Source organism: Rhizomucor pusillus (genome assembly GCF_041956525.1).
Source record: "Rhizomucor pusillus strain CBS 183.67 unplaced genomic scaffold VTP01scaffold_3, whole genome shotgun sequence".
NCBI lineage: Eukaryota > Fungi > Mucoromycota > Mucoromycetes > Mucorales > Lichtheimiaceae > Rhizomucor > Rhizomucor pusillus.
The window spans coordinates 1549136-1571612 of NW_027192145.1; the positions used below are offsets into that span (position 1 = coordinate 1549136).

Genomic DNA, 22477 nt, shown 5'->3' on the forward strand with positions numbered 1-22477 from the left:
ATACGTTAGTTTCTTTTTCTTTCTTTTTACAACGAGATAGATTCCTCCAACGCCATGTCACGTAGAAAATCCGTGTATTCCACCATTTCTTTTCTTTGTTTTATTTTGTAGCTTATTTTAGCTCATTCCTCAACAATTCATCTGTAAGAGATTCCGGTTCTTTAATATCAATTCCTCGTATCACATTGATCTTTTCTTGCAAAAATGTCTTGGCAGAAGCGTACTGCGGAATAGTGCATTAGTTCGCTTTGGGAGAATGCGTGTATTTATAGACTGAAGGTTACCAGCATATTAAACTCTGTTCTTGCGGTGTAGGGCGACCAGTAAATGAAAACTAGCGGGAAGTTAGTTCTACCGTCGTCGTGCTTGAGCTATCCAGCAATTGCAGAGTTGAATATCGCTTTTGTGCGTTCACAGACACCTAGCATTGTATACCTCGTAGCTAAGGATGATGAAGCGAGGATTATTCTCAGGCAGTTCTATTCCAAGAACTTTAGATAGATGATAAGCTACTGGCATTGCAGAGAACGCTATACCTTCGACTAGTTCCTCGATAGAGATATTATCGTAAACCTCGTCCTCGACAATCTTGAGCTCCTTCCGATCAATACGCACTGGATCGCGTTAACGACTTTTGGTCATTACTGCTTACTTATTAACCTACAGACGAAAGCAGCATTGCCACTCGAGTGCTTTGCGTAGCGAAACTGTTTAATCTTCTCGACTAGCTCGTCGTCGATTTGACAGGTAGAAGACTATGTAGATGGTTTTCAGTGACATGGCTGCAACGTAACTGCTAAAAAAGAAAAAGAATATGCGCAAATACCATTTGAGGGTTTGACGGGGGAAAGTTACGAAAAAGGTGTCGGCACCGTATGCTTCTTCAATAAATTCATTTGACCTTCTTACGTGTCATTTAATTCGTTCTTTCAAAGCATTTATTATTTAGAGATCATGAACACGCTCACAAAAAAGGGCCCATGCATAATATATAATCATTAATGGATAATGATGTGCTATTCTAAGGTGTTGGTTGCTTGTGCTCACTTGGCTTCATCCGTTGTTCAACTGCTCAAACTATGCAGTACTTTGAGATGAATTTATAAATCCAGTATATATTCATATATATGATTGCTACTATTCCAGAAAAACGAGGGTGGATTATATACAGGTGACGGGAAGGTATGAGGGTGAGGTACAAACAGCCAAGCGATGATAAGTTACGTTCAAGTAGGTCCAAATGCATTCGCTTGCTGCTGCTGGGTCTGCTGATCATCTATTATTGCATATGTCTCAGATTCATATATCACAACATAATCCGGAAGAAAAGAGCCCTCTTTACCTTTGAACGCTGCCAGACCTATCAAAATACCAGCAATGAAAAAGACCAAGCTGATAAAGAACCATAAAACACCCCAGATGCGACTAGACATGCAGTTTCCACATAGCTTTGCAAACTTGGCCGCGTCAGACTCGTGCGCTTTCCTGAACACAAGATCGTCCAAGATATCCCACAAACAGTATAGACAGGACATGACACTGATACTCGGTTAGTACATTCAGGGCTCTAGATATTCCAAAGATAAACATAGATCGTACCCAATGAACAAGACAAAGTACTTGAGACCGACGCCGTGGGCAACAAACCAAAGCAGCACAATAAGGCCGATGAAAAGCACACCGATGCCGCGCGTTAACCAGTTCTTTGCCCACCAGAGCGTGATAAGAAGACACACTCCAAGGAACACGGATGCTATCTTGGAGCCCAATAGATCAAATCCCAACATGACAAGGATCGCGCCTATCGCAGACGATCCGAGGTATCCGGCTGGCAAGGTACACATCGGAATTCCTCCGCGCTAGGACAAACTCGGTAAGGCACTAAATAAGTTGTATATTCTCTGGTACCAACCATACGAGTGACGCCGCCTTCATCTGGGTCGATTTCTATCGACTCGATTTTTGCACATGTGAAGCAGCCAACAATAGCGTGCGAGAACTCGTGCAGACCGACAGTCAATAACTGAGAAACATTTTCTGGGTTAACATAAGATCAAAGATCGGAGCCTGTATCATGATTACCTTGAACGGTGCCAGTACGATCTTTACAAAGGGCATATTCCACAGAATGAGGATGGCAGCCGTGTAGACGCCAATGACAATGAGCGTGATCCTTTGGTCGTCTGTAGGGGTGAGGCTGTTTGCGACACCGTCTTGCACAGCTTGCCGCGCTACAAGATAATGAGGGTAGCTAGTCTGATCTACAGGCGCCATTCCAAAAGAACAAGGGAAGAGTGTTCGGCAAGAGGCTCGCGCGGCACAGTAGAATTCATTTGCTTGAATGATCGCCAAAAATAGCCATTGTCGTACCTGGCGTGTGTAACGACAATCCCGATCTTGGCACTGCGGAGAAAAACGAGGGGCGGGCCTATTATCCAGCCCTGAGATGGATTGGGATTAAAGGTATAATGGTTTTCTATTGTCACTACGGAACTACTTTTTCCAGGTTTATTCATGCTCTTCGGTCAAAACTTGATACTAGAACGAAATATTTACATTAGTAATACTAGGAGTGAGCATTGCAGAAAAGCTAATCACACAGGCAAAAAAATGCGACTAAACAGAGGAAGATGGCGATGGAAGATCCTTGAATTGATCCATATGCAGAACAACCTGTCAAACGGTTTAAAAGAACGATACATCAGAGATTACAACAAAGGTTGCTCTGTGGATGCAATGCGTGTGGGAAATGAGTGTTCAGGAAATGCCCAGGGAGAGGGTAAACAGTTCCAGATAATTTTCACAAAGTGGGTACATGGCTGTGTTGCGAAACAACAAAAACAATATAACCAGTTAACCAGTCGATGAGTGAAATGTCAAAGCAAGAGAGGAGATTCTCATTGGCTTGATGCAGGCGTTTTGAAGCCAAACCTTATCAGCAGACTCTTGACATTTCGTTTCAGGATGTGTTACGCCTACGCCTTCGGCTTCGGAAGAAGCATAACTTTGAGTGCTTCACAAATATCCGGTATACCCAAGTCAACTAAGTCTCAGCTAACAAGCTCTAAGGGCGCTGATATAGAGTATTAGATGGCAATATAATCCAATTGAGAGGCATACAATATTAGTGAATAAGGAGGCGATGCTTATAGTCTAAAGATGCAGGCATGGACCAAGCGGAATGCGGTAAGTCACGGAAGACCGTACGGATGAGCGAAGCTTAACCACCGATGCTGAGAACCCAGTTCATGTGCCGTCGCAATGTCACGCGTGGTTGGCACTTATGTCACAGCAGCAACAGCAAAGTTGTCATGCTCGCATACTTCCACACACATATATATATGTACAGAAATTGAAGATTTGGAGTCTGCTATCTGTATAGACCACATGGAGTTTGACATTATTTTAATCTCCCTCCCCTGCCCTCGCGTTTATCTTTGTTAGAGTTATCTCTTTACTGTCGTTATTGTCCGGTAAATAATGCGGGGAAGATATAGCATTGTTACGGATTGGAGGGAGATGACGGGATGCAGAATTATTTGTTTTTATTCCTCCGTTTCATCCTTGTGTGTGGAGATGGAAGCTCTCGAACATATATAAGAAATGATCCCTGGCAAAACCTGAACTTCATTCAAGATTCAATTCGCTTCTGTAGATATCATATTACTATGCCGCCACCTGTCAAACCCATCAATCTGACTGGAGGTCAATGGTAGGTAAAAAAAGAAAAAATTCAAGCATCCTGTCCATCAGATAATAACGGATTATTTCTTTCTTCTTTTTTGCCTTACTTCCTTCTATTAGCGATCACTGCGGGCAGGTATGTGGGTGTAAACGAGAGGTTGCTTGGCGACTTGTATGCAAGATATACTCAACTAAGACTTGTTCTTCTTTGTGTTTGTAGTACGGACACAATAGGAAAACCTGCAGCTTGCTAAAGTCAAAGTGAACTCAGAGTCATGCCGAAATACGCATTTCAATAGCTCCAAAGCACCTGAAAACGGAAAAAATTAATGGACACAGCTTTATTGTATTTGGACAACAGCAATGATCTATGGACCTTGCAAAGTATTGTTTGCTCTGCCTATTCTCGATCGCCCGCCATGCACGCTTCATTCGTCACATAAATCCCCCAAACAAGAAATCTACTTTCCAACGTATGTCATAATTTCAGTATGGCCAATATGATATAGCCCACACCTGAATAATTAAACGTCATCCAAAGAATTCATCCTAGATCATATCCTGAATACACACTGTCTGATTGATATAATTGATTAGAGAAGATCATTTCGATCTTAATGATCTGCACCGCTAATCTTCTATTGTAAGCTTATATCAATATATTGAACGTACGACTTTTGTCTGGTAAGTTCAAAATCAGGACGACCTATTTGAAGTCAATTTCTAATCAAAGAATGCTTTGTATTGTGGAGCACCTTGGGAAGCTAGCTGTCTGTCATAAGCGAGTACGCAATGGCACTTTATGCTATTAAGAACTTTTGTATTTTGCTGCAACTTAGGACAAAAGCTAGCTCAATAGGTGCTTTACCAGCTCAAAGTGTTCATCAACAAACAGTAGAGAGAATATGTTGCAAAAGATCCATTGTCGTTCGTGATTATTGCCGGAATCTCTATCGAAATTCATGTATCCGGACACGTCGGACCATCGGTCTTGGATATTTTAACTTCACTTTCTTGACTTAATTCGCTTGCTCAACAGCAGATAAAATACATAGCGCATTTTATTAGATATCCATCGAAGCAGCTACACGATGTTCCTAGCTGAGGCTGGCCGTTGGAGAATTACAGCTGCTCCTGTGCATTTGCAAAAGAAAGTCTTGGTCCGCACCGCAGCCTCAAAGGGTTCGTGCAGAGCAGCAGCGTAACGAGCTCAGAGTCGTATCACGATAGTATTACATTATACAGAGCTTGCATAAGCTTAGGGCTTTATCGGTAACAAAGAACTTGAAGTTACTGCAAGTACAAAGTTGCGCGCTTTTGAATGGGGAAGAAGAGTAGCCAACAATTTTTGACAGCAGATTCTTTGTGCTTCCAGAGGGGCAACTTTTTTTTGTCACGCCAACTCCCCACCGGCCAGAGCCTCGTCGTTACCGCGTTCATCAATAATATTTGTTGTTCCAAAGACTTTCTGTTGTATAAGATGGCAGCGTTACTAGGCAACCACGTATGTGGATACGCGAGGACACACAAAGGGATAGTTCCCATCTTTGTTGTAAAATTCTTAGCGTAAGCTCGTGCAACAGGTGGGGCAGGCAAAACAGAACTTCCGACCCTCACGGGCTTTTCGGGCCATGTGAAGCGTGTTGAAAAATATGGTCGGGCGCTTGGTCCGTTCTTTTACTCTCTTTCACTTTATTACACCCCCAACTCTTTGAACAATGTCTGCCACAGTCTACACCCTCGACGAAATCTCCAAGCACAACACCAGAAACGACTTGTGGGTCATTATTCACAACAAGGTCTACAATGTCACCGAATTCATTCAGGAGGTAAGAGGTTGCGTGGAAGGGGCGCAAACAAAAGTCACGTACTAATTCTTGTTGCAGCACCCTGGTGGTAAGTTTATGGAATTGCTAGGTTTTACCGAGTATTCTTTGTGGCTCAATGATAACGTGGGATAACAGGCGAGGAGGTCTTGCTGGACGAAGCAGGTAAATCAATAAGAAAGCTGTGTAGTTAATCTCCGGTTATTTACCTGGGTATGATGCCAGGCAAGGATGCCACTGAGGCATTCGAGGATATCGGTCACTCTGACGAGGCCCGCGAAATTTTGGAAAAGTACTATGTCGGTGAGCTTGAAGAGAAGGTACGACGCCGTAAATTTGTCTAGGGGTGCATTCACTTTGCGGCATGCGTTTTCATGCAGGATTCTGTAGGCTCGCAAGACTGAGCAGAACTACTCTTCGATCCGCGCCGGTGAATTGCCTGAACAGCCCAAAGGATCGTAAGTTGCACAGTTATTTACATGCGATCAAAGTACAGTACTCTAAACTGCTCGGTAATTTCAGCAGCGCATGGCGTGTCATCCTTCCTGCCCTTGTGGTAGCTGGTGCCTTGGCATACAAGTTTGTCCTTGCTCCTCAAAAACACTAGACTGCTGATAATATAACATAATGTAAATCATTTATGAATTGGTTCTGCCTAAAGCTTAGTTATCCTCTCCACATCTATCCTGGATGATATATTACTGCGAAATTGTCATTGAAGGATTGTGACGCCGAGAATGTAAACATTAGCAAACAAGACCTTGTCGAGTGTCTTTCTATGATTGATACCTTTTAAGGCTCAAGGTGAAACCCAAGTCAGTGTTGACAAATTGTGTGTTACCAAATGATCTTCAAGTATCCATGCCTGGATAAAGAGAATGTAACCACGATCTCGATTTTGCTCCGCTGATAAGTCCTGATAACAACGACGCCGAGACGGGTGACGATCAATACGCCTTGTACATACTGCGTTGGTTGGGAACAGCAACGTGTCCTACCTAGCATGTACAATGCCGCTCACTTTGGTACATATGCTCCTGAAAACCTTGGAACCAATAAATAAACAGGGTTCGTATATAAACTAGCTCCACATAGAATCTGTAGTTGTTCCCAAATTTTCTCCTCCGCCTTTTTGCTCGACGTCCCTGACACGATGACGAGCTTGCCATGTCTCGATCGTGGCAAATCATACACATTTGCACATCAACTTTGCTTTCTCCTGACAGGAGTGGGCACCACGCTCGCCGTGCAGTGGATATTTTACAAGGGAGCTGCCAGTATGTTCTGTTAAAATGGCAAATAAGGGCAGTCGTCGGTTGCTGCTGTCAAAGATATTAATACGGAGACAATGTGTAGCGGCCGATAGCAACTTGACGCAACTGGCGCAATATGTTGGAACGGTCCTCGTTGGTGCTTTTATACCCCTGATACTTTCGAGCAAGAAGAAATCAGCAAGCTACACGAGCGTTGCAACGAACGAGTCGACAGAGGATCTTGTAAGCATGAAAACAGGCGTATTTTAAAGTCATGTGCGCCAAGAAGGGTGATATTGATTCTAGAAATCAGACAGCGGATCGGATAAGCATGGAAGACCTGGGAAAGGGGGATGCAGAGCAACCGGTGCAGCAAAAAGAAGTCTCGGACGGACCAGTTCAGCACAAATCCGTGTTTCGCTTGTCTGTACTCGATGTGCTGGCCAACTTTTGCGTAACAATGGGATTCTTTGCAATCGGCAGCGGGGTAAAAATCCAAGAATTTGGCATTGATGGTTTCTTATGGAGCGTGATGCGCTTTGTTATTGGTGGCTGCTATTGCTAAACTGGCTTTATGTTTTTGCTGCGGGTTGCAATAGATGTACCAGGTCATTTACAGCAGCATCGTCATATGGTGCGCCATCCTGACTTATTTCTTTATGGGCCGAACGATGACAAAACTACAATGGGTTGCAATTTTCGGTTCCAGTGCAGGACTGGCATTGAGTTCGTTTGGTAATTTCGGCTTGGAGGAGGACGACGGCGATAAGAAACACGCAGCAGTTTTGATGCTGGGTACCATTCTTACCATTTGCGGCACATTTTTCTATGGCAAGTGTCACCGTACCAAGCCTCACACGTTGGTCTGGTCCTTACTGAAAACAAATCCGTGATTTAGCGTGCCTCTATGTGTACTCGGACCACATTCTGTCTAGGCAGGTCCCACCGCCTCTGCCGGCGCGTGTCTGTTTCATGTCCGGCCTGTACTCCACAGCTTTGTCGCTTATCTGGGTGGCCGTGTACACTTTACCCCGTTTCGATCAGCTGATCCATGTGCACGACGAGGTCAGCAACGCAGAGGTTTTGAGCATGTACGCCTTCGTCACTGTGAGCAACGCTCTCCACTCCTGGAATTACTACGAGCTTATTGAGCGTACGGGCAATGTAAGCAAAGGAGACAAAGCATTTCCCTCACGGGTTTGCGTTGTTGCTGGTTATCAGTTTGCTAAGTTGGCAACATTCCCAGGTGGCAACAGGTATTTTGCAAGGTTTGCGGGCCATTCTGGTGTATATCTTGAGCCATGCGTGGTTTTGCACTACAGATTCTGCACAGTGTGAGTTTAGCATTTTTCTGCGAAGTTCTGTTTGTCCCTTTTTTCTCATCGGTGGTTACCATCCTTGTGCTTCCATTGCTAGGTTTCACTGTTTACAAGGGCTTTGGCTCGATTTTAGTGATTAGCTGTGTACTACTGTTTGTCGTTGGAGGACAGCCAGCGAAAAAATGACGTTGAGAAAAAGAAAGATACCAATTTTTGTTGAAGGTGGGACTTATTGTCAAAAGGCAAGCAGCATAACAATAATTTCTCCTGAGTCATGTGGGATCTTGATAAGTCTTGCTTTTCCATGACATTCTCAAATGAGGAAAGAGGGGTGGGGTGAGCGAGTCAACAGCAAAATGCGCACACACTCTCTCACACGAGGAAAGGAAAAAAAATTTGCTTCTATAAAGAGAATTACACAAGTAGCGGCAAATCGATGAAGAAATGCAGGGATGGACAGGCGATAAAGTGTGGATCATTTTAGAGTTACAAGTGGTCCGGTGGGGGGCCATTGGAAGAAGTATACGAACATGCGAGAAAAGCGGGCACAAAATTCCGGCAGATCCGAGGATAGGCCCAATATTTAAGAGCGGTGTGAGTGTGCGTTGTGGTCATCCCTTTCACCCCAATCCAAATTTTTTGGAAATGCTGGTTGACCGCCGCAGTAGCATGGGTATATCGCTAGACTGCTAGAACGTACATCCAAGGACAGATGTTAACTTTCTCGTTGTACTTAGATACTTCCTCACTCCCAATCCCATCACAAAAGACACCATCTCTTCCTCCAGACATGATGAGCGTCACATATCATGATTCTGACGACGAAACATCCGCAACTGGAGGCACAGACATTGATGATCTCTTAACGCCGATGAGCGAGGATGTCGACGAACTTGTTGCACAGCAGCGTACTACCTATTTCATGGATGGTGGGAACCGTTTTATCTCTGTATGTTTACTATTATTCTTCTTCTTCCTCCCCTCTCTTTGTTTAAGGTTTTCTGTCTTGCCTCTCCACTGACATGCTACCTTTTTAGTTACCAACATTAGGCACAAACAAAACGACGTCGCAGATATCCCGAGTGTTTGAAGAATGGCTTGAAGATAAATTGTACAACAACACAAACGACGAGTTATTACCCATCCTCGAAGAAAACGTAGAGTACGTTGCGGAGGAGATATTCGACAAGCTCAAGAAACATTCATTCTCAGGACTCTCCAAGGTGCTTGTCAAGATCCGGACGGGTCATGTATACACTTATCACCAGCTGGAGGATGGTCAACCCTTAATTACACAAGACATGGAAGAATTTTTCCAACAGTTTCCATTGTTCGTCGAGGTTGTCATCCAAGCGGCTACCAACCAGCGAGGACACACGCAACTCCTATTGGAGCTGGAAAATGCGACCGTAAACCCCGGCGATCCATACAGAATGATCAACACCATCGGCGCCGCATAAATGCTTATACATGATTATCCACTGCTTTACATTACCTTTACTCTCCGCACGCTATTGTCCTCCCTCGCCCCCCTTCATCTCCTACTAGTCTTAATACCGCGCCTCTTTTGCCTTGTTTCTGTATACCATCTCAATTTCGTCGAGCAGGCAGGCACTCTCTTTCTTTCTCTCTATTCCTGTTGCGTGTCTTTGTATTGTAACTTAATCTCATGCCTACTCTCTCAGCATTTACACAAACATTAAAAACAAAAACACAGATTGGTACCATGACCATGGAAAAACCTGAAGTTTAAATGACATATTGTGTGCCATAACATCACGTGGACAACCCAGGCACGAAAGGAGATGATGAGCGGATGACTTTGCATCGGCCTTTAGTTTCTCTTTTCTGCTTATCACCGCTTATTGCTTTGCAAACCTTGTAAGGGTGACTTGCTCTCAATCAAGAGATCACGTTAGTTTACATGGGACATGTGACCACTGAGCAAAGCATATTCTACAATAACGTCAACCGAGGTCAACCCCTGCGATTTCCTTTTTACTATTCACTGGTTGAATGTTTGCAAATTATTACGACTCTGTGTCGTGCCGGTTTTGTCATAGTCACTGTAAATATGGACAACAATCTGACCGTTTACACATGGATCTAGCAGGCAGTCGCTTTTCACCACGATGCATTTCACAAATACCAATCACATTGCGCTTTTCATCCACGTTACTTTGACTCTCTCCCATTCTCTCTCTATCTATTGATAGTTTAGGATCTCTGTGGGATACAATGTCCCTTAATGAGCCTCCATGCACAACTTGTCTGTCTGGATCAGTCAGATATAGCTTCCTCAAAGCGATGTGTGTGTGTGGGTGGTGTGTGTGTGCCCCGCGGGATAGGGGCAAGAACGGTCTCGCAAATATTCTTCATTGACAGATTCTCCTCTCATCCTCGTTATCAATTTTTCCATACTTTTCTACGGAAGTCTGACAGCTGAGGAGTAGATCTCGCAAGAGGACGCGCTTATCTTTCAATCTTTGGGATCATGTGGTCAGCACAGGTTGATGATGGGAATGTTAAGATTTGTCTAGAGATAACGCTCCTATTTATTCTCATTATCATCAAACCCATCTGCTATCTTGTCAAAGTTTGGGCATCTCATGCACTCTCAGACATGGCGCGGTATGCATCTAGACTTCCTCCGGCTTTCACAACTGCTATCCGCTTGTATGTCGATTGCTCGCTGGTTACACCATCCTTGCAGCTTCCGTAGCCACCTCCTCCTGGTGTCTGGATAACGATGCGATCGCCCTTGCCAAATCTTGCGGTATTCTTACCCGAAAGATTTAGTGTTTGGACCCTGTCGCCCACATGGCGTATCCACAGATTGAGTCCAGGTAGACCGTCTTCGCCGCCTTTCAAGCCGTAAGGTCGGAACACGCGACGTTCTGACAAGATGGAAACTTCAATGCCATCCTCCAAGAATTCAATGTCTCTGATAACTCCATTGCCTCCACGGTATTGCCCGTCGCCTCCCGAACCTTTGCATCACAATGAATATTCAGCTCAGGCGCTAGGCTCATGTCGTCTGGATTTTACCTTGTCGGATAGAAAACTCTCGTAGCAAGACTGGATAACGCCGTTCGAAAATTTCCGGGTCAGTGATTCTAGTATTTGTCATATGCTGTAAACATGGATCCATTGAGTCTATGATCGTCAATTGCAAGAAAATCACTTAATAAATGTTCATACCGTGTGTACGCCATCTTGGCCATGCCAACCGGGACCGGCGCCGTGTCCTATGTATTGCAAACAGAAACGATAGCCGTTTAGATCCAAGTGTGGACAGGCAACAGATGTATTTCATACCCCCTGCAATCGTTTCATAGTAACCCCAACCATTAGCACTGCCTTTGGATACATCGTTTTTGCCAAACGTCAAGTTGTTGCAGTCACCCTGACTGGCAGCACACGCTTCAAAAGCTCTGAGGACCACATCCACGATACGCTGACTCGTCAATACGTTGCCACCGACGACAGCGCTCGTCTCGGAGGGCCGGAGAATAGACTTTTCGGGTATGCGGATATCAATAGGCTCGAGACATCCAGAGTTCAGTGGAATATCCTCGGCTACGAGGCATCGGACGCAGTAGATAATAGCACTGTGGCACACACTTTCTGGTGTATTGGTATTACCGTACACCTCAGGACCTGTACCATCAAAGTCGAAGACAGCATTTCCTGTAGCCTCATCGATGCTTATCTTGAGGCAAATCGGTGTTCCGTCGTCCATATAGTCAATAGCCGTCAAGTCCTTGCCTTGCTGCTTTTGCACAACTTGTTTCAGCAACGTGCGTACCGCCATTTCAGCGTTGCGCCGGATATGCAGCATGTATGCTTGCACAACCTCAAGCGTATACTCCTCAATAAGCGCTTTTACGAGATTAATACCCTTTTGGTTTGCAGCAATCTGCGCCTTCAAATCTATGATAATCACAAGTTTAAGGATCGATCCTTCCGTTGGTTCAACTTCAAAATGCCATACCGGAAATATTATCGCGCAGCAGTCGAGTTCCTGAACATCCAGGATACGATCCAGGCATGTCATACAAATGCTTCTTCACGCCTTCAATGTCTATCACACCATTCGACACAATCTTGAATGACTTGATGGCTGCACCTTCCTGGTACAGTTCCTTGGAGAATGGCGGCATAGAGCCAGCAGACAATCCTCCAATATCGGCATGATGCGCGCGGGAAGCCACAAAGAATACAATCTTACCATTGTCGAACACAGGCGTGATGATCGTGATATCTTAATATCTCGAGTTAATATGTTTTCCTTCCTTTTCCAATTTGAATATAATGCACCTGGCAGATGAGAACCGCCTGCAGCCGGATGATTCGTCATTATCACGTCGCCTTCATGCAGATCATCCTTATAATAATTCATCTGGTAGATAACAGCATGGCTCAATGCACCCAGATGGACAGGAATATGTGGAGCATTTGCAACCAATCCACCATCCGCGCCAAACAATGCGCAAGAAAAGTCGAGACGCTCCTTGATGTTTGTGCTGATAGCTGTCTTTTGCAAACTGCGTCCCATTTGCTCCGCGATACTCATGAAGCGGTGAGAGAAGATGGATAGCTGAATAGGCTCCAGCTCGGTTGTAACCTTCTTCTTCTCTCCTTTGCCAACAGTGATGGTAATGTGTTGCGAGGTAACAATGGCTGAGCAAAGGGGCTCAACGACAATGGTAGCTGTGGCATCAATAATAATCGCAGGACCTTCTACTTTGGATCCTGGGGTCAAATTAGATAAAAGGTAGACAGGAACGTTATTGTCACGTCCGGATTCAAAGTAGACGGATGTCGTGCTATCCTTCAACTTGGAAGGATCAACGACTTTAATGTCGAGCGTCTTGAGCTCTTCATCGGGTGTCAGTCGCTTATCGCCTCCCATAGTACGGCCAATGCCACGCACTCGAATATCATCTACTACGATAGCTCGATCGGCCAAGGTGAAACCAAATTCTTGCTTGTATAGCTTGACAAAAGACTCCTCAAAGTCCCAGACGTCTGGAGCAGACTGCAGTGTCATCAGAGCACAGTCTGTACCCTCATATCGCAAATTCAGATACACTTCGGTGCCGACGTCTGAAGGCTGGAATCCTTGCTTGTTAACAAGCTCCTCTTTGCAGCTATTTATGAGAGCTTGCACTCGCTCCTTCAAACGTGGAATTGATTCAGCATTCAAGTTTTCCGCCGATGGTTCCTGAACTTCATGCACTACGTCCGCGAGCGCTAGACCAAACGCTGATAGGATTGAACTATGCCGATACAATATTATTCTGCTGATACCCAGGTTTCGAGCTATACCGCATGCTGTACAGATAGATGGTGTTAGCAAATTGAGTGCTGGAAACATTAAATGTCCAATTCGACCACACTAACCATGCTGTCCACCGGCGCCACCAAAGACGGCTAGTGTGTGATGGCTAGTATCGTGACCCTTTGCTTCCGTGAGAGAGCGGATTGGTCGGCACATAGTCTCATTGGCGACCTTGATGAAACCATACACTACTTCATCCACTGACTTTTGCTCATTTGGATTAGCTTCGTTAACTTCCTTTGCAAGAGCTGCGAACTTTTCGCGAACAATATCCACATCCAACGGTTGATCTTCTGTGGGTCCAAAGATCTTTGGAAAGTAGTCTGGCAACAACCGTCCTAGGTACAAGTTGGCGTCGGATACGGCGAGAGGTCCCCCCTTCCTGTTTACGCAAAGTTGAATCTAAAATCTCGTCAACTAAAAGTAATCCAAACATACTGACCTGTAACAAGCAGGACCGGGATGTGCGCCTGCGCTCTCTGGACCCACGACGAACATGCCATTCTTGAAGAACAGCATGGAACCACCGCCTGCAGCCACGGTGTTAATGTCTAACTGAGGTGCCTGGATAGTGATGCCCGCTGTGGTAGTCTCAAAGACGTGCTCAAACATGCCTCCATACCGAGACACATCTGGCACGACACAAAAGTAAGAACATCTTGATATGGTCATTGTGGTTAGAAGGCAACCCACCAGTGCTGGTACCACCCATATCGAATCCAATGACGGGATCTTGACCATCCTCGTAGGATGTTGCACTATAGCCTACAACACCGCCGGCAGGTCCGGACAAGATAGCTTTGAAACCGGAAAAGTTGTTGACAGGCACCAATCCACCATCACTTTGCATGAACTGTAACTTCGTCCTTCCCGCCTCAAAACCATCATCGAATCCGCTAACAAAGCCCTGAATGTATTTTTGAATGCACGGTGTCAAGTATGCGTCTGCGACGGCTGATGTGCCGCGTGGAACGATCTTGACCATTGGCATAACGTCATTTGATAGCGAGATATACGTGAAACCGATAGACTGTGCTAGATCACCAATGCTATTTTCGTGGTCTATTCCTTCAATGTTAATTCTATTTGCAGGAATCACCATTGTTATCTGTATACCAACCGGGGTATGTGTAAGAATGCATAAGGCAAATAGCCACGCTACGGAACCCGTCATTATACAGCTTTTGCAGTTGCTCTCTGACATTTTCTAGATCTTTTGTGCAGAAATTTAGAATGCACGTGTGCCTACTGGAAACTGCTTGATCTCACCTGGTTTACGCAATACTTGCACCCATTCGCCCGATATACCTTCCACCACGTTCGGTAGGTCCTGAGGGTTTTCGACACGGTCAATCGCAGCCGCAGAGTTGAGCAAAATTACTCTATGAGATCCACGTTAGATGGAAATTGTCGCCACGAAATTGACAGTGAGCTGACCTTTCATCCACTTCTACGACTGCCTGCTGAAGTACATCAGGTTTGCTAATGGACAGATCAAAAATTTTGGGCCGAGATTGATTGCCTTGTCCATCGGTGAATGCGAAGTCAATATCCATTTCTTTACAATCCATACCAATTGTAAGCAAGTCTTTGAACCCCTTAGTAATGACTAGCGCACAGCGCTCGCCTTTGCGTTCGAGCAATGCATTCGTTGCTACGGTGGTACCCATCCGTACGCTCTCTATTTGATAAGCGTAGTAATGCAATTAATAAGCAACATGAAAATACGGACTCCTCGTTCAAGTTTATAACGTGTCAACTTGCCAATCATATCTGTTGGCACCGGCTCATTCCTGGGAATCTTTCTGCCCGAGGCCAGCTCGACAATGCGGCGAATACCCTCAGTTGGTGCGTCCTTGTAGTTTGCAGGATCTTCCGAGAGTAGCTTGACCACAAACTCCTTGGTGCCCGGAGCACCGGGTTTGCCAAGAAAACCAATACAGTCTGTAAAGGTACCGCCACGGTCAATGCAAATGGTGAGCTTGCCAGACATTTTCTCTTTCACGGAAAAAGACGCTCTGAAGCACGGCTTGTTCGATTAAGTTCACTGCAGATAGGTCCGCATGATCTTGTATCCTTTGAAGCCCAGATGTGCCAAGCAAAAGAGGTTCAAAAGGGACTAGTACGAGCATCTCGTGCTTTTCTTCCTCGATTATCTGTATATAAGCTTAGCAGTAGCATGCGCTAGTATGGTCCTATCTGATATTGCTTTGCACAATGGCTACCAGCTACATCGGCATTGGCATCGACAGCTCCGAGGATACGGAGAAAGTGAGAACTTGGGACATGTTCATGCGCTAACTTGAACAGCCGTTTGTTTTCATAAAATGACATCACTATCCTCCTGTTATTCACTGAAATGTATCATTGTTTCTTTCAGAAATAAAGAAACTGTAATAAAAGGCGAACAACGATGACGGACAACAGAATTAAAGCGAAGAAAAGCAACAGGAAATAAATGTACGAATGGTACACAATTTTTAATTAAGTGGTACTAGCCGTAAACCAATGCATTACTATTAACATACGCTATTGTTAGCGACAGTGTGTGCGAAGGAAATGTACAAAAGCAGATTGCAACAAATGCTGCAAGCAAGTGGAGGATTGGAGAGGCGGAGGGAGGAGGAAAAACAAGATGCTACTTGCAGACGAACGTCGGTAGAAAGCTTTCCTTGGTTATCCGTAGAATGCCTATTTGGAAACAGATAGTTAGCAAAACTATCTCTTTCCAGAGTTTTGAAGGTATCTTCGACCCGCGTGAAACCATCACATCCATGATTTGCGGATGAGCGGGGAACAGGGGTCGTTTATATAATAGCGCGCAAGCAAAGAAGATTCTCTCTTTACTTACCACAGATGGACCGCAGACAACCATCATCATGTAATGGGGATTAAAACCAAAGGCACGAATTTCCGAGCCTTGACATGTATCCATTGTACCCATGGGCGTATTATCAGGAATAGCTGCATCCTGGTTTATCACGTTCGAAAGGTTCCAGGCTGTCAGTGATCCGTTTGCACCACCTTGTATAAAACAAATAGGTTACAAAACAAATTTTAATGTCAATATATCCAGCTCTGCTCACCTGCAAAAACGAATTGACTGTCAGGAGAGAATCCGGTGTTTTCACCGTAAGTTTCGATTTGCGGTACGTCGTGCCCAGTGAGACGCTGGCGCATAGTTCCTTCGAACGCGTCGATTATATAATTGGTATTTCCTGTTGTGGAAACAAGGATATGTTTGCCATCATTGGTAAACTTTAGAGCATTCCATGGCAATAGCCCATTGGGATAATAATAGTCATCTCGGATAGACCATGTCGCAAAGGGACCCTAGAGAAGCCAGTGTAAATCCACAGGTTCTATATTCTCCATACGATAGTTAACCAACTTACGGACTCGTATTTTCTAGCATCATATACTTTGATGACACCGGAATCCATGCCAACAGCAAAAACGAGACCTTCCGGATCGAAAGCAATGGTTGGACGACCGTCAGTTTTCAGGGATCCCTGCAATCAATCATTAGTACAACCAAAGATTCCAGTGATGATATGCATATTCACATACAGCAGGCGAAGATCGTCGTAGATCCCATATTTTGACGGTGTTATCCAAAGATGCTGATATAAAAGTATCATCTACCGGTGACATCTGCAGACAAGTTACTCTAATACGTCAAATGAGATGGGCGTCTCAAACTATGCTGCGATGTTTCACTTACTGGCCTGTGTGCCCTTTGAAGTACCGGATATATTTGTTATCATGTACTGAAAGGTATCTTATCGTATCTATGTTGCATTCCAACCATTAGCACAAAGAACTCCGGCTTCACACGATGTCTCAAGCTCTACCATCTTCCTTGGTGGATGCATATAATACAGAAGAGTTTTCATGCACAAAACGCGCCAGATTAGCACCATATTTTTTACTGTACAAAGTCGTGGAATGCCTGTTGCGATTACATGTTTGTGTGAGGAATGACACGTAAAACAAGGAGCTTTCTGACGCAAAATCCTTACTCGCCAGTAACGCAGTTGTATATATTTAAGGTTTGGTCAAGTGAAGTTGTAACACACAATTCACCATCATCGCTAAACGAAAGCGATGTGACCGGGCCTTGAGGCTCTTTGAAATTTACTAGTTGCACGAATCCTTTTATAATGTCTTCGGTCAATCTGGTCTCTTCCATGTCGAAAGAGCCACCATCCACTGCAGTGACATCCATGCTACGGAAGGAGAGGAAATCATGGACCGCGTGGCAAGCGCCCCCAAACGCAGTGGAGAAAAAATTATCGGCGTAGGAAGTCACGAAATTTTTGGGCTTGGTCAAGTCAATAACTGGAGATCCAGTCCACAATGTCATAGCGAATCGTTAAATAATATAAACACAAGACCATGATAGAAAAGAATATCAAAACGCAGTCAGTATCTCCTTATGCTTCAACTAATATATACGAGACGACATGCACATGAAATGCGCTTATTCATTTGAATCATTCTTCGCACGAGCCGTGCATCGAAGAGTTTCCCGAAGATAATTTTCTTCCAGACCCAAAGAACAAGAATAAAACGAAGACACAAAAAAAGCAATTCCGATCTCAAAAACTTTGGAAGTACACTGGCCGCGCGGATAAGTTATAGCTGCCGTAAGAATATTTTACATAGCTTATGCACGAAGTATGACTTAATTGAATGACGATTAGTATGAGATTACTATGTTTCCAAAAAAGCAGTGGAAAGGATTTTCATAACTTATCCAAGTATAACCTATCCGCGTGGCGACTGTATAGTAATTCCTACTGCAATGAATTCATGGATATGAGAATAAAAAAGATCATGAAGCAAATGCTTTGCAGATAGTATACTTTGTTGTTAGATCCAAAAATTGGTAGTAATATCCAGCCAAAGATTCGGAAAAACATCGACATGTGTTTGACATTAAAAATTGCTTACTGAATATCTCTCTCCGAATTGTGACTTAATCCATTTTTTAGGTCCACTATAAAGTCCAAAGATAATATAGATAGTGTGTCATATGCTCTCTTAGATAGCCTGAACATATTAGCTAACAGACAAACAAAAGAAATGAGCTTCAACTTTTCAATTTTTCCATCATCTTCTTTCCAACGGGATCAAAAAAAGAGATTGGACGAAGGCTGCGGGCGGCGGAGCATGAGCGGACTTTGCCGACCCGTCACGGTCGAAGTTCTTTGTGCCTCGGATGCTGCCGTAGCTACTTCTTGCAAAGAAACCAACATACAAATGGCTTTGAAGCGTATCAACAAGGTAAGTTTTCCTTTCATATTTCCTCCCTTACACTGTGCAATGCTGTGCGGGAAACCTCGACATTTAACCTTTTTGAATGTGCACTGTGTTTTCAACGAGGAAGATCAGGGGTTACCCTCTACTGCCTTGCCCAGCTAAAAGCGAAAAGAGGCAACTGTTCTGATTTGGGATTGTTTAGGAATTAAAAGATCTTGAACGTGACCCTCCCTCTTCCTGCTCGGCAGGACCTATTGGAGATGACCTCTTCCACTGGCAAGCTACAATCATGGGACCTGTAAGTAGCAGTGCAAGGAGGAAATCAAGCAAGCAGCAGATTGTGGTATTCATTCTTGCAATGTCATATCTATAGGAGGATAGCCCTTATCAAGGTGGCGTCTTTTTCCTTTCCATTCATTTCCCCACTGATTACCCATTCAAACCACCAAAGGTAAGAGAGATTGCGGTTTGGATTAGGGGTTGAATGTCCTCACCCACAAGACACAATCTGATGAATTGCCACTTTGATAGATCAACTTTACCACAAAAATCTATCACCCTAATATCAACAGCAACGGAAGCATCTGCTTGGATATCCTCAAAGACCAATGGTCTCCGGCTTTGACCATTTCAAAGGGTAAGTGATGTGAAACAATGTATGCAGTTCAGCTATCGTTCTGCATGTCTAATGCGACCTTCTATCTGTCTTACAGTGCTCTTGTCTGTGTGTTCCCTTCTGACGGATCCCAACCCAGATGGTAAGTTCGGCAACATGGAATTAATGGGAGGGGACATATGATCAAGAGGAAGTAGAAACTAACAATTTTACCTGTAGATCCATTGGTTCCCGAATTAGCTCACATCTACAAGACAGACCGCGCGCGCTACGAGGCTACTGCGCGAGACTGGACTCGAAAGTATGCAAGTAAGTACATACATGGTTGTTACAGCGTTTCATGCAGAGGCAGAACAAGAGTAACTGAAACATAAAATTCGAAATAGTGTAAGACGAGGGAAGAAGGTGTGAACCGCATGGGGAAGAATGATGTAGTCTACCACATGTGCGCATTTTGTTTTCTCTTTACTTTATAGAGTATTTACCGGCTTCACTGGCTCGAAGCATTATGTGTACATGCCTCAGTCACGTTGTATTTCCTTTCATTCGTCTCTGCATGCATAAATGTTGACCTTTTCTTTACTCGTCTACAATACGTATGGCTAGATTTAATGTGTGTATAGCGTTTTTGTTTGGGGTGGGGTTTGGACGAAGGAACGATGAAAGTTGTTGCCAAGAGAGAAGAAAGATATTCGGATAAATGTTCGTATATAATCGAGGTGGGGAAAGAGCAAATTTTACACACGAGGCTTGAAGCGGTTTGCATTTTCGCGGAAGAATGTGTGAATAGACTGGGCTGGCAAGTAGGTAATTGCAGTAGCGTGTGGAACGACTACGCTGCTGGAGGTCTTGTGCACCCAATCAAAATAGTCAAGGAATGTTTGGATCTGTGTGGCTATTATGTATATCGATGCAAAAGCTCAGTAACTGCAGCAGTAAGAAAGTAAAATGGAAATACCTGTAGGAGCAGCAAACGCACGGTAGCGATAGTTCAATGAATCATCGAGCGGGTCGTTGTACATTTGACGGGCTTCTTGTTTGAGGCGGGCATCGAACCATATATCGGCAGGAAGTTCTTCAAGATAGTACCGCGTGTCCATGAGTCGAACGAACCGATAGCCGAGCTTGCTGTATCCGGTGGCCATGCTGAGCCACTTGACAAGTTGCTTGCCTATGACAGACTGTGGGCCGGTCAATGTATAGACCTGTCCAACGTGGTCATCGTGCAGCATAGTTCTTGGTCTGTTTGCGTCAGTCAGCACGAGCTCTTGGACTCCACGACAAACGTCAATGATATCAATCGGACAAATTTCGGCATCTTCGGGCAAAGGCAGAGCTAATTGACGGTACTTTTCGACGTAAGGAGCCCACAGATGGAAATACTGTTGAATCCAATCAAGTCTATAAAGCATGGTTAAAATGGAGAAAAATGAAGAGAAAGACGATCGGGTTTAAACGATATTGCAAAATGTAAAGTAATAAAATTTAAATACCTGAGCAAGGTCCATTGACAGTCTGTGCTGATGACTTCGTCCTCGATGGAAGCATAATGTTGCAGGGTCTCATGGCTGCTTGCACCTGCGCCAACGTGAGAAATGCAGACAATGGATCTGACACCGCAGCGGCTCGCGGCTTTGCACAGGCGCTTGCAGTATGATACACGTTCCTTTTCGTTGCCAACAGCAAGGACCATTACATCGACACCGCGCATAGCTAGTGCTAAATCATTTGGATGCAGATAGTTCACTTGACGGACATCGATGCCGTTGTTGGCGAAGTTGAGGCACGGTGTCTTGTTTTGACACAGGACTCTCAAGTGTGGTCGCAGATGCTCGAACTGTGCCAAGTGGGATGTGATACTGTGGCCAACAAAATGGTCAGCGCTGGTGATGAGGATCATATTGATAGTGATAATGAATGCACAAGAAAAGAGAAGATTGGTGGATAGGAATACAGTGAGCGAGCGAGCGAGAAACAAGTGGGGGGTCTATTTATATGAAAGGAACCCACCATTGACATCCCTGATGACCTATTCTTGTCCAATAAGTCGCTTGCTCAGTTGTTGTTATCGATTGTGCATGCCTGCGCCTGTCCGGTTGGGCTGTTGCAGCAAAATAGAAATTGGATTCTGGACCATATATAAAAAATGCTATTTTTGAGGAGTGCACATGGACATACGGCTATACCGCCATCAATGCCCTACAGGATGGGGGCCAAAAAATGGATCCATGTTCCACAACAGAGTAAACGAATTGCGCTGCACTGAGCAAGTAAAGGACACGTTACTAATTTACAGCCATGTAGCAGCGTCACTTGTTTTCTAAACTTCTCAGATCCACTTTGATCACTTGTGCTTGCGGCAATCGTTGATCATACTACTGAGGATAGGATGAGTTTTAGTGCTCAAAAATCAGCAAATGGCCCAGAATTATGCCAACTATTGATTTCGCTATGCGCATTGAAACTTCCATACTCCCAAAAGATGGAAACGACGTCAAATTGGCCCTCCTTTTTTTTGCCTTCCGTTTGACGCAGTTTTTCTATCCCGAGATTGTTTGTTAGTTGCAAACATTAGAATCGTGACGATGCTGAGAGACAGAGAGAAAGGGAAAAAAGATGACAGATACGGAAACAGAAAGTTTGCTCGCTCCGAGGGGTTGGATGTTAACAAACACCTGAAAACGATTTCAATACAAACGACATTATGTGCAGTCATCTTTCTCTACTTGTCCACGCACAACCCCTTTTGGCTTGGCGAAACATAACATGTCAAATCATATTTCGGGATAATGGCACGTAGGTATGTAACTCGTATGCATACTCTGAACATTTGGTCGTGCTCTGTACCGACCGGTCTCATCTTGTAAATTTCCAGTCGTCTGTTTCAATTTATAAGGGACCGGCCTTAATGCTTATGTCAGCTGCCTTGCCTATATGAAGCAAGAGCCAATGGATCGAAACGTTTGCAAGCACGAATTATCGAATATCGAATAATCTGTTTACTGCCACGAGAGCTCCTTTGAATCATAAAGTAGGTAAATATAATATGTTGTCAGTGAGTGACAAAAGGCATATCGATTGGTAACTAACATGTTCCCACTCCGCCTTCTTGTCCCGATAAGCCGATTATTTGATAGCATGCGTCGCTCAAGGTCAATGATGATTCGCTT

The 22477-nt window shown here is 44.4% G+C and overlaps 9 protein-coding genes across 9 annotated transcripts; 4 read left to right on the forward strand and 5 right to left on the reverse strand.

Moving 5' to 3' along the window:
• Positions 1-112: 112 nt before the first annotated feature.
• VTP01DRAFT_6829 (uncharacterized protein) lies at positions 113-829 on the reverse strand (the record flags this gene model as incomplete). Its single annotated transcript, XM_069385773.1, has 5 exons — positions 113-223; positions 285-371; positions 436-614; positions 665-755; positions 827-829. 5 exons carry the CDS (start codon positions 827-829, stop codon positions 113-115), a joined length of 471 nt encoding a protein of 156 aa, XP_069243202.1.
• Positions 830-1226: 397 nt separating this feature from the next.
• Positions 1227-2274, reverse strand: VTP01DRAFT_6830 (uncharacterized protein; the record flags this gene model as incomplete). The annotated part of the gene is made up of 5 exons (XM_069385775.1): positions 1227-1276; positions 1343-1539; positions 1600-1859; positions 1913-2023; positions 2083-2274. The coding sequence occupies 5 exons, from the start codon at positions 2272-2274 to the stop codon at positions 1227-1229; spliced, it is 810 nt and encodes a 269-aa protein (XP_069243203.1).
• A 3128-nt stretch (positions 2275-5402) lies between these two features.
• Positions 5403-6117, forward strand: VTP01DRAFT_6831 (uncharacterized protein; the record flags this gene model as incomplete). The annotated part of the gene is made up of 6 exons (XM_069385776.1): positions 5403-5513; positions 5571-5580; positions 5649-5675; positions 5736-5830; positions 5901-5968; positions 6033-6117. 6 exons carry the CDS (start codon positions 5403-5405, stop codon positions 6115-6117), a joined length of 396 nt encoding a protein of 131 aa, XP_069243204.1.
• Positions 6118-6663: 546 nt separating this feature from the next.
• On the forward strand, positions 6664-8268 carry VTP01DRAFT_6832 (uncharacterized protein; the record flags this gene model as incomplete). Its single annotated transcript, XM_069385777.1, has 7 exons — positions 6664-6787; positions 6867-7006; positions 7077-7250; positions 7363-7594; positions 7662-7927; positions 8010-8097; positions 8180-8268. The coding sequence occupies 7 exons, from the start codon at positions 6664-6666 to the stop codon at positions 8266-8268; spliced, it is 1113 nt and encodes a 370-aa protein (XP_069243205.1).
• A 459-nt stretch (positions 8269-8727) lies between these two features.
• On the forward strand, positions 8728-9542 carry VTP01DRAFT_6833 (uncharacterized protein; the record flags this gene model as incomplete). The annotated part of the gene is made up of 3 exons (XM_069385778.1): positions 8728-8755; positions 8820-9031; positions 9120-9542. 3 exons carry the CDS (start codon positions 8728-8730, stop codon positions 9540-9542), a joined length of 663 nt encoding a protein of 220 aa, XP_069243206.1.
• A 1147-nt stretch (positions 9543-10689) lies between these two features.
• Positions 10690-15419, reverse strand: VTP01DRAFT_6834 (uncharacterized protein; the record flags this gene model as incomplete). The annotated part of the gene is made up of 14 exons (XM_069385779.1): positions 10690-11072; positions 11131-11215; positions 11284-11330; positions 11401-12015; positions 12077-12346; positions 12403-13419; positions 13489-13808; positions 13869-14058; positions 14120-14488; positions 14547-14639; positions 14696-14808; positions 14864-14948; positions 15000-15107; positions 15191-15419. 14 exons carry the CDS (start codon positions 15417-15419, stop codon positions 10690-10692), a joined length of 3924 nt encoding a protein of 1307 aa, XP_069243207.1.
• Positions 15420-16102: 683 nt separating this feature from the next.
• On the reverse strand, positions 16103-17654 carry VTP01DRAFT_6835 (uncharacterized protein; the record flags this gene model as incomplete). Its single annotated transcript, XM_069385780.1, has 8 exons — positions 16103-16117; positions 16278-16450; positions 16513-16759; positions 16822-16938; positions 16997-17096; positions 17151-17217; positions 17281-17378; positions 17449-17654. The coding sequence occupies 8 exons, from the start codon at positions 17652-17654 to the stop codon at positions 16103-16105; spliced, it is 1023 nt and encodes a 340-aa protein (XP_069243208.1).
• A 947-nt stretch (positions 17655-18601) lies between these two features.
• VTP01DRAFT_6836 (uncharacterized protein) lies at positions 18602-19698 on the forward strand (the record flags this gene model as incomplete). The annotated part of the gene is made up of 7 exons (XM_069385781.1): positions 18602-18715; positions 18894-18989; positions 19065-19142; positions 19223-19328; positions 19405-19449; positions 19527-19616; positions 19694-19698. 7 exons carry the CDS (start codon positions 18602-18604, stop codon positions 19696-19698), a joined length of 534 nt encoding a protein of 177 aa, XP_069243209.1.
• Positions 19699-20044: 346 nt separating this feature from the next.
• On the reverse strand, positions 20045-21207 carry VTP01DRAFT_6837 (uncharacterized protein; the record flags this gene model as incomplete). Its single annotated transcript, XM_069385782.1, has 3 exons — positions 20045-20202; positions 20266-20708; positions 20801-21207. The coding sequence occupies 3 exons, from the start codon at positions 21205-21207 to the stop codon at positions 20045-20047; spliced, it is 1008 nt and encodes a 335-aa protein (XP_069243210.1).
• Positions 21208-22477: the final 1270 nt, after the last annotated feature.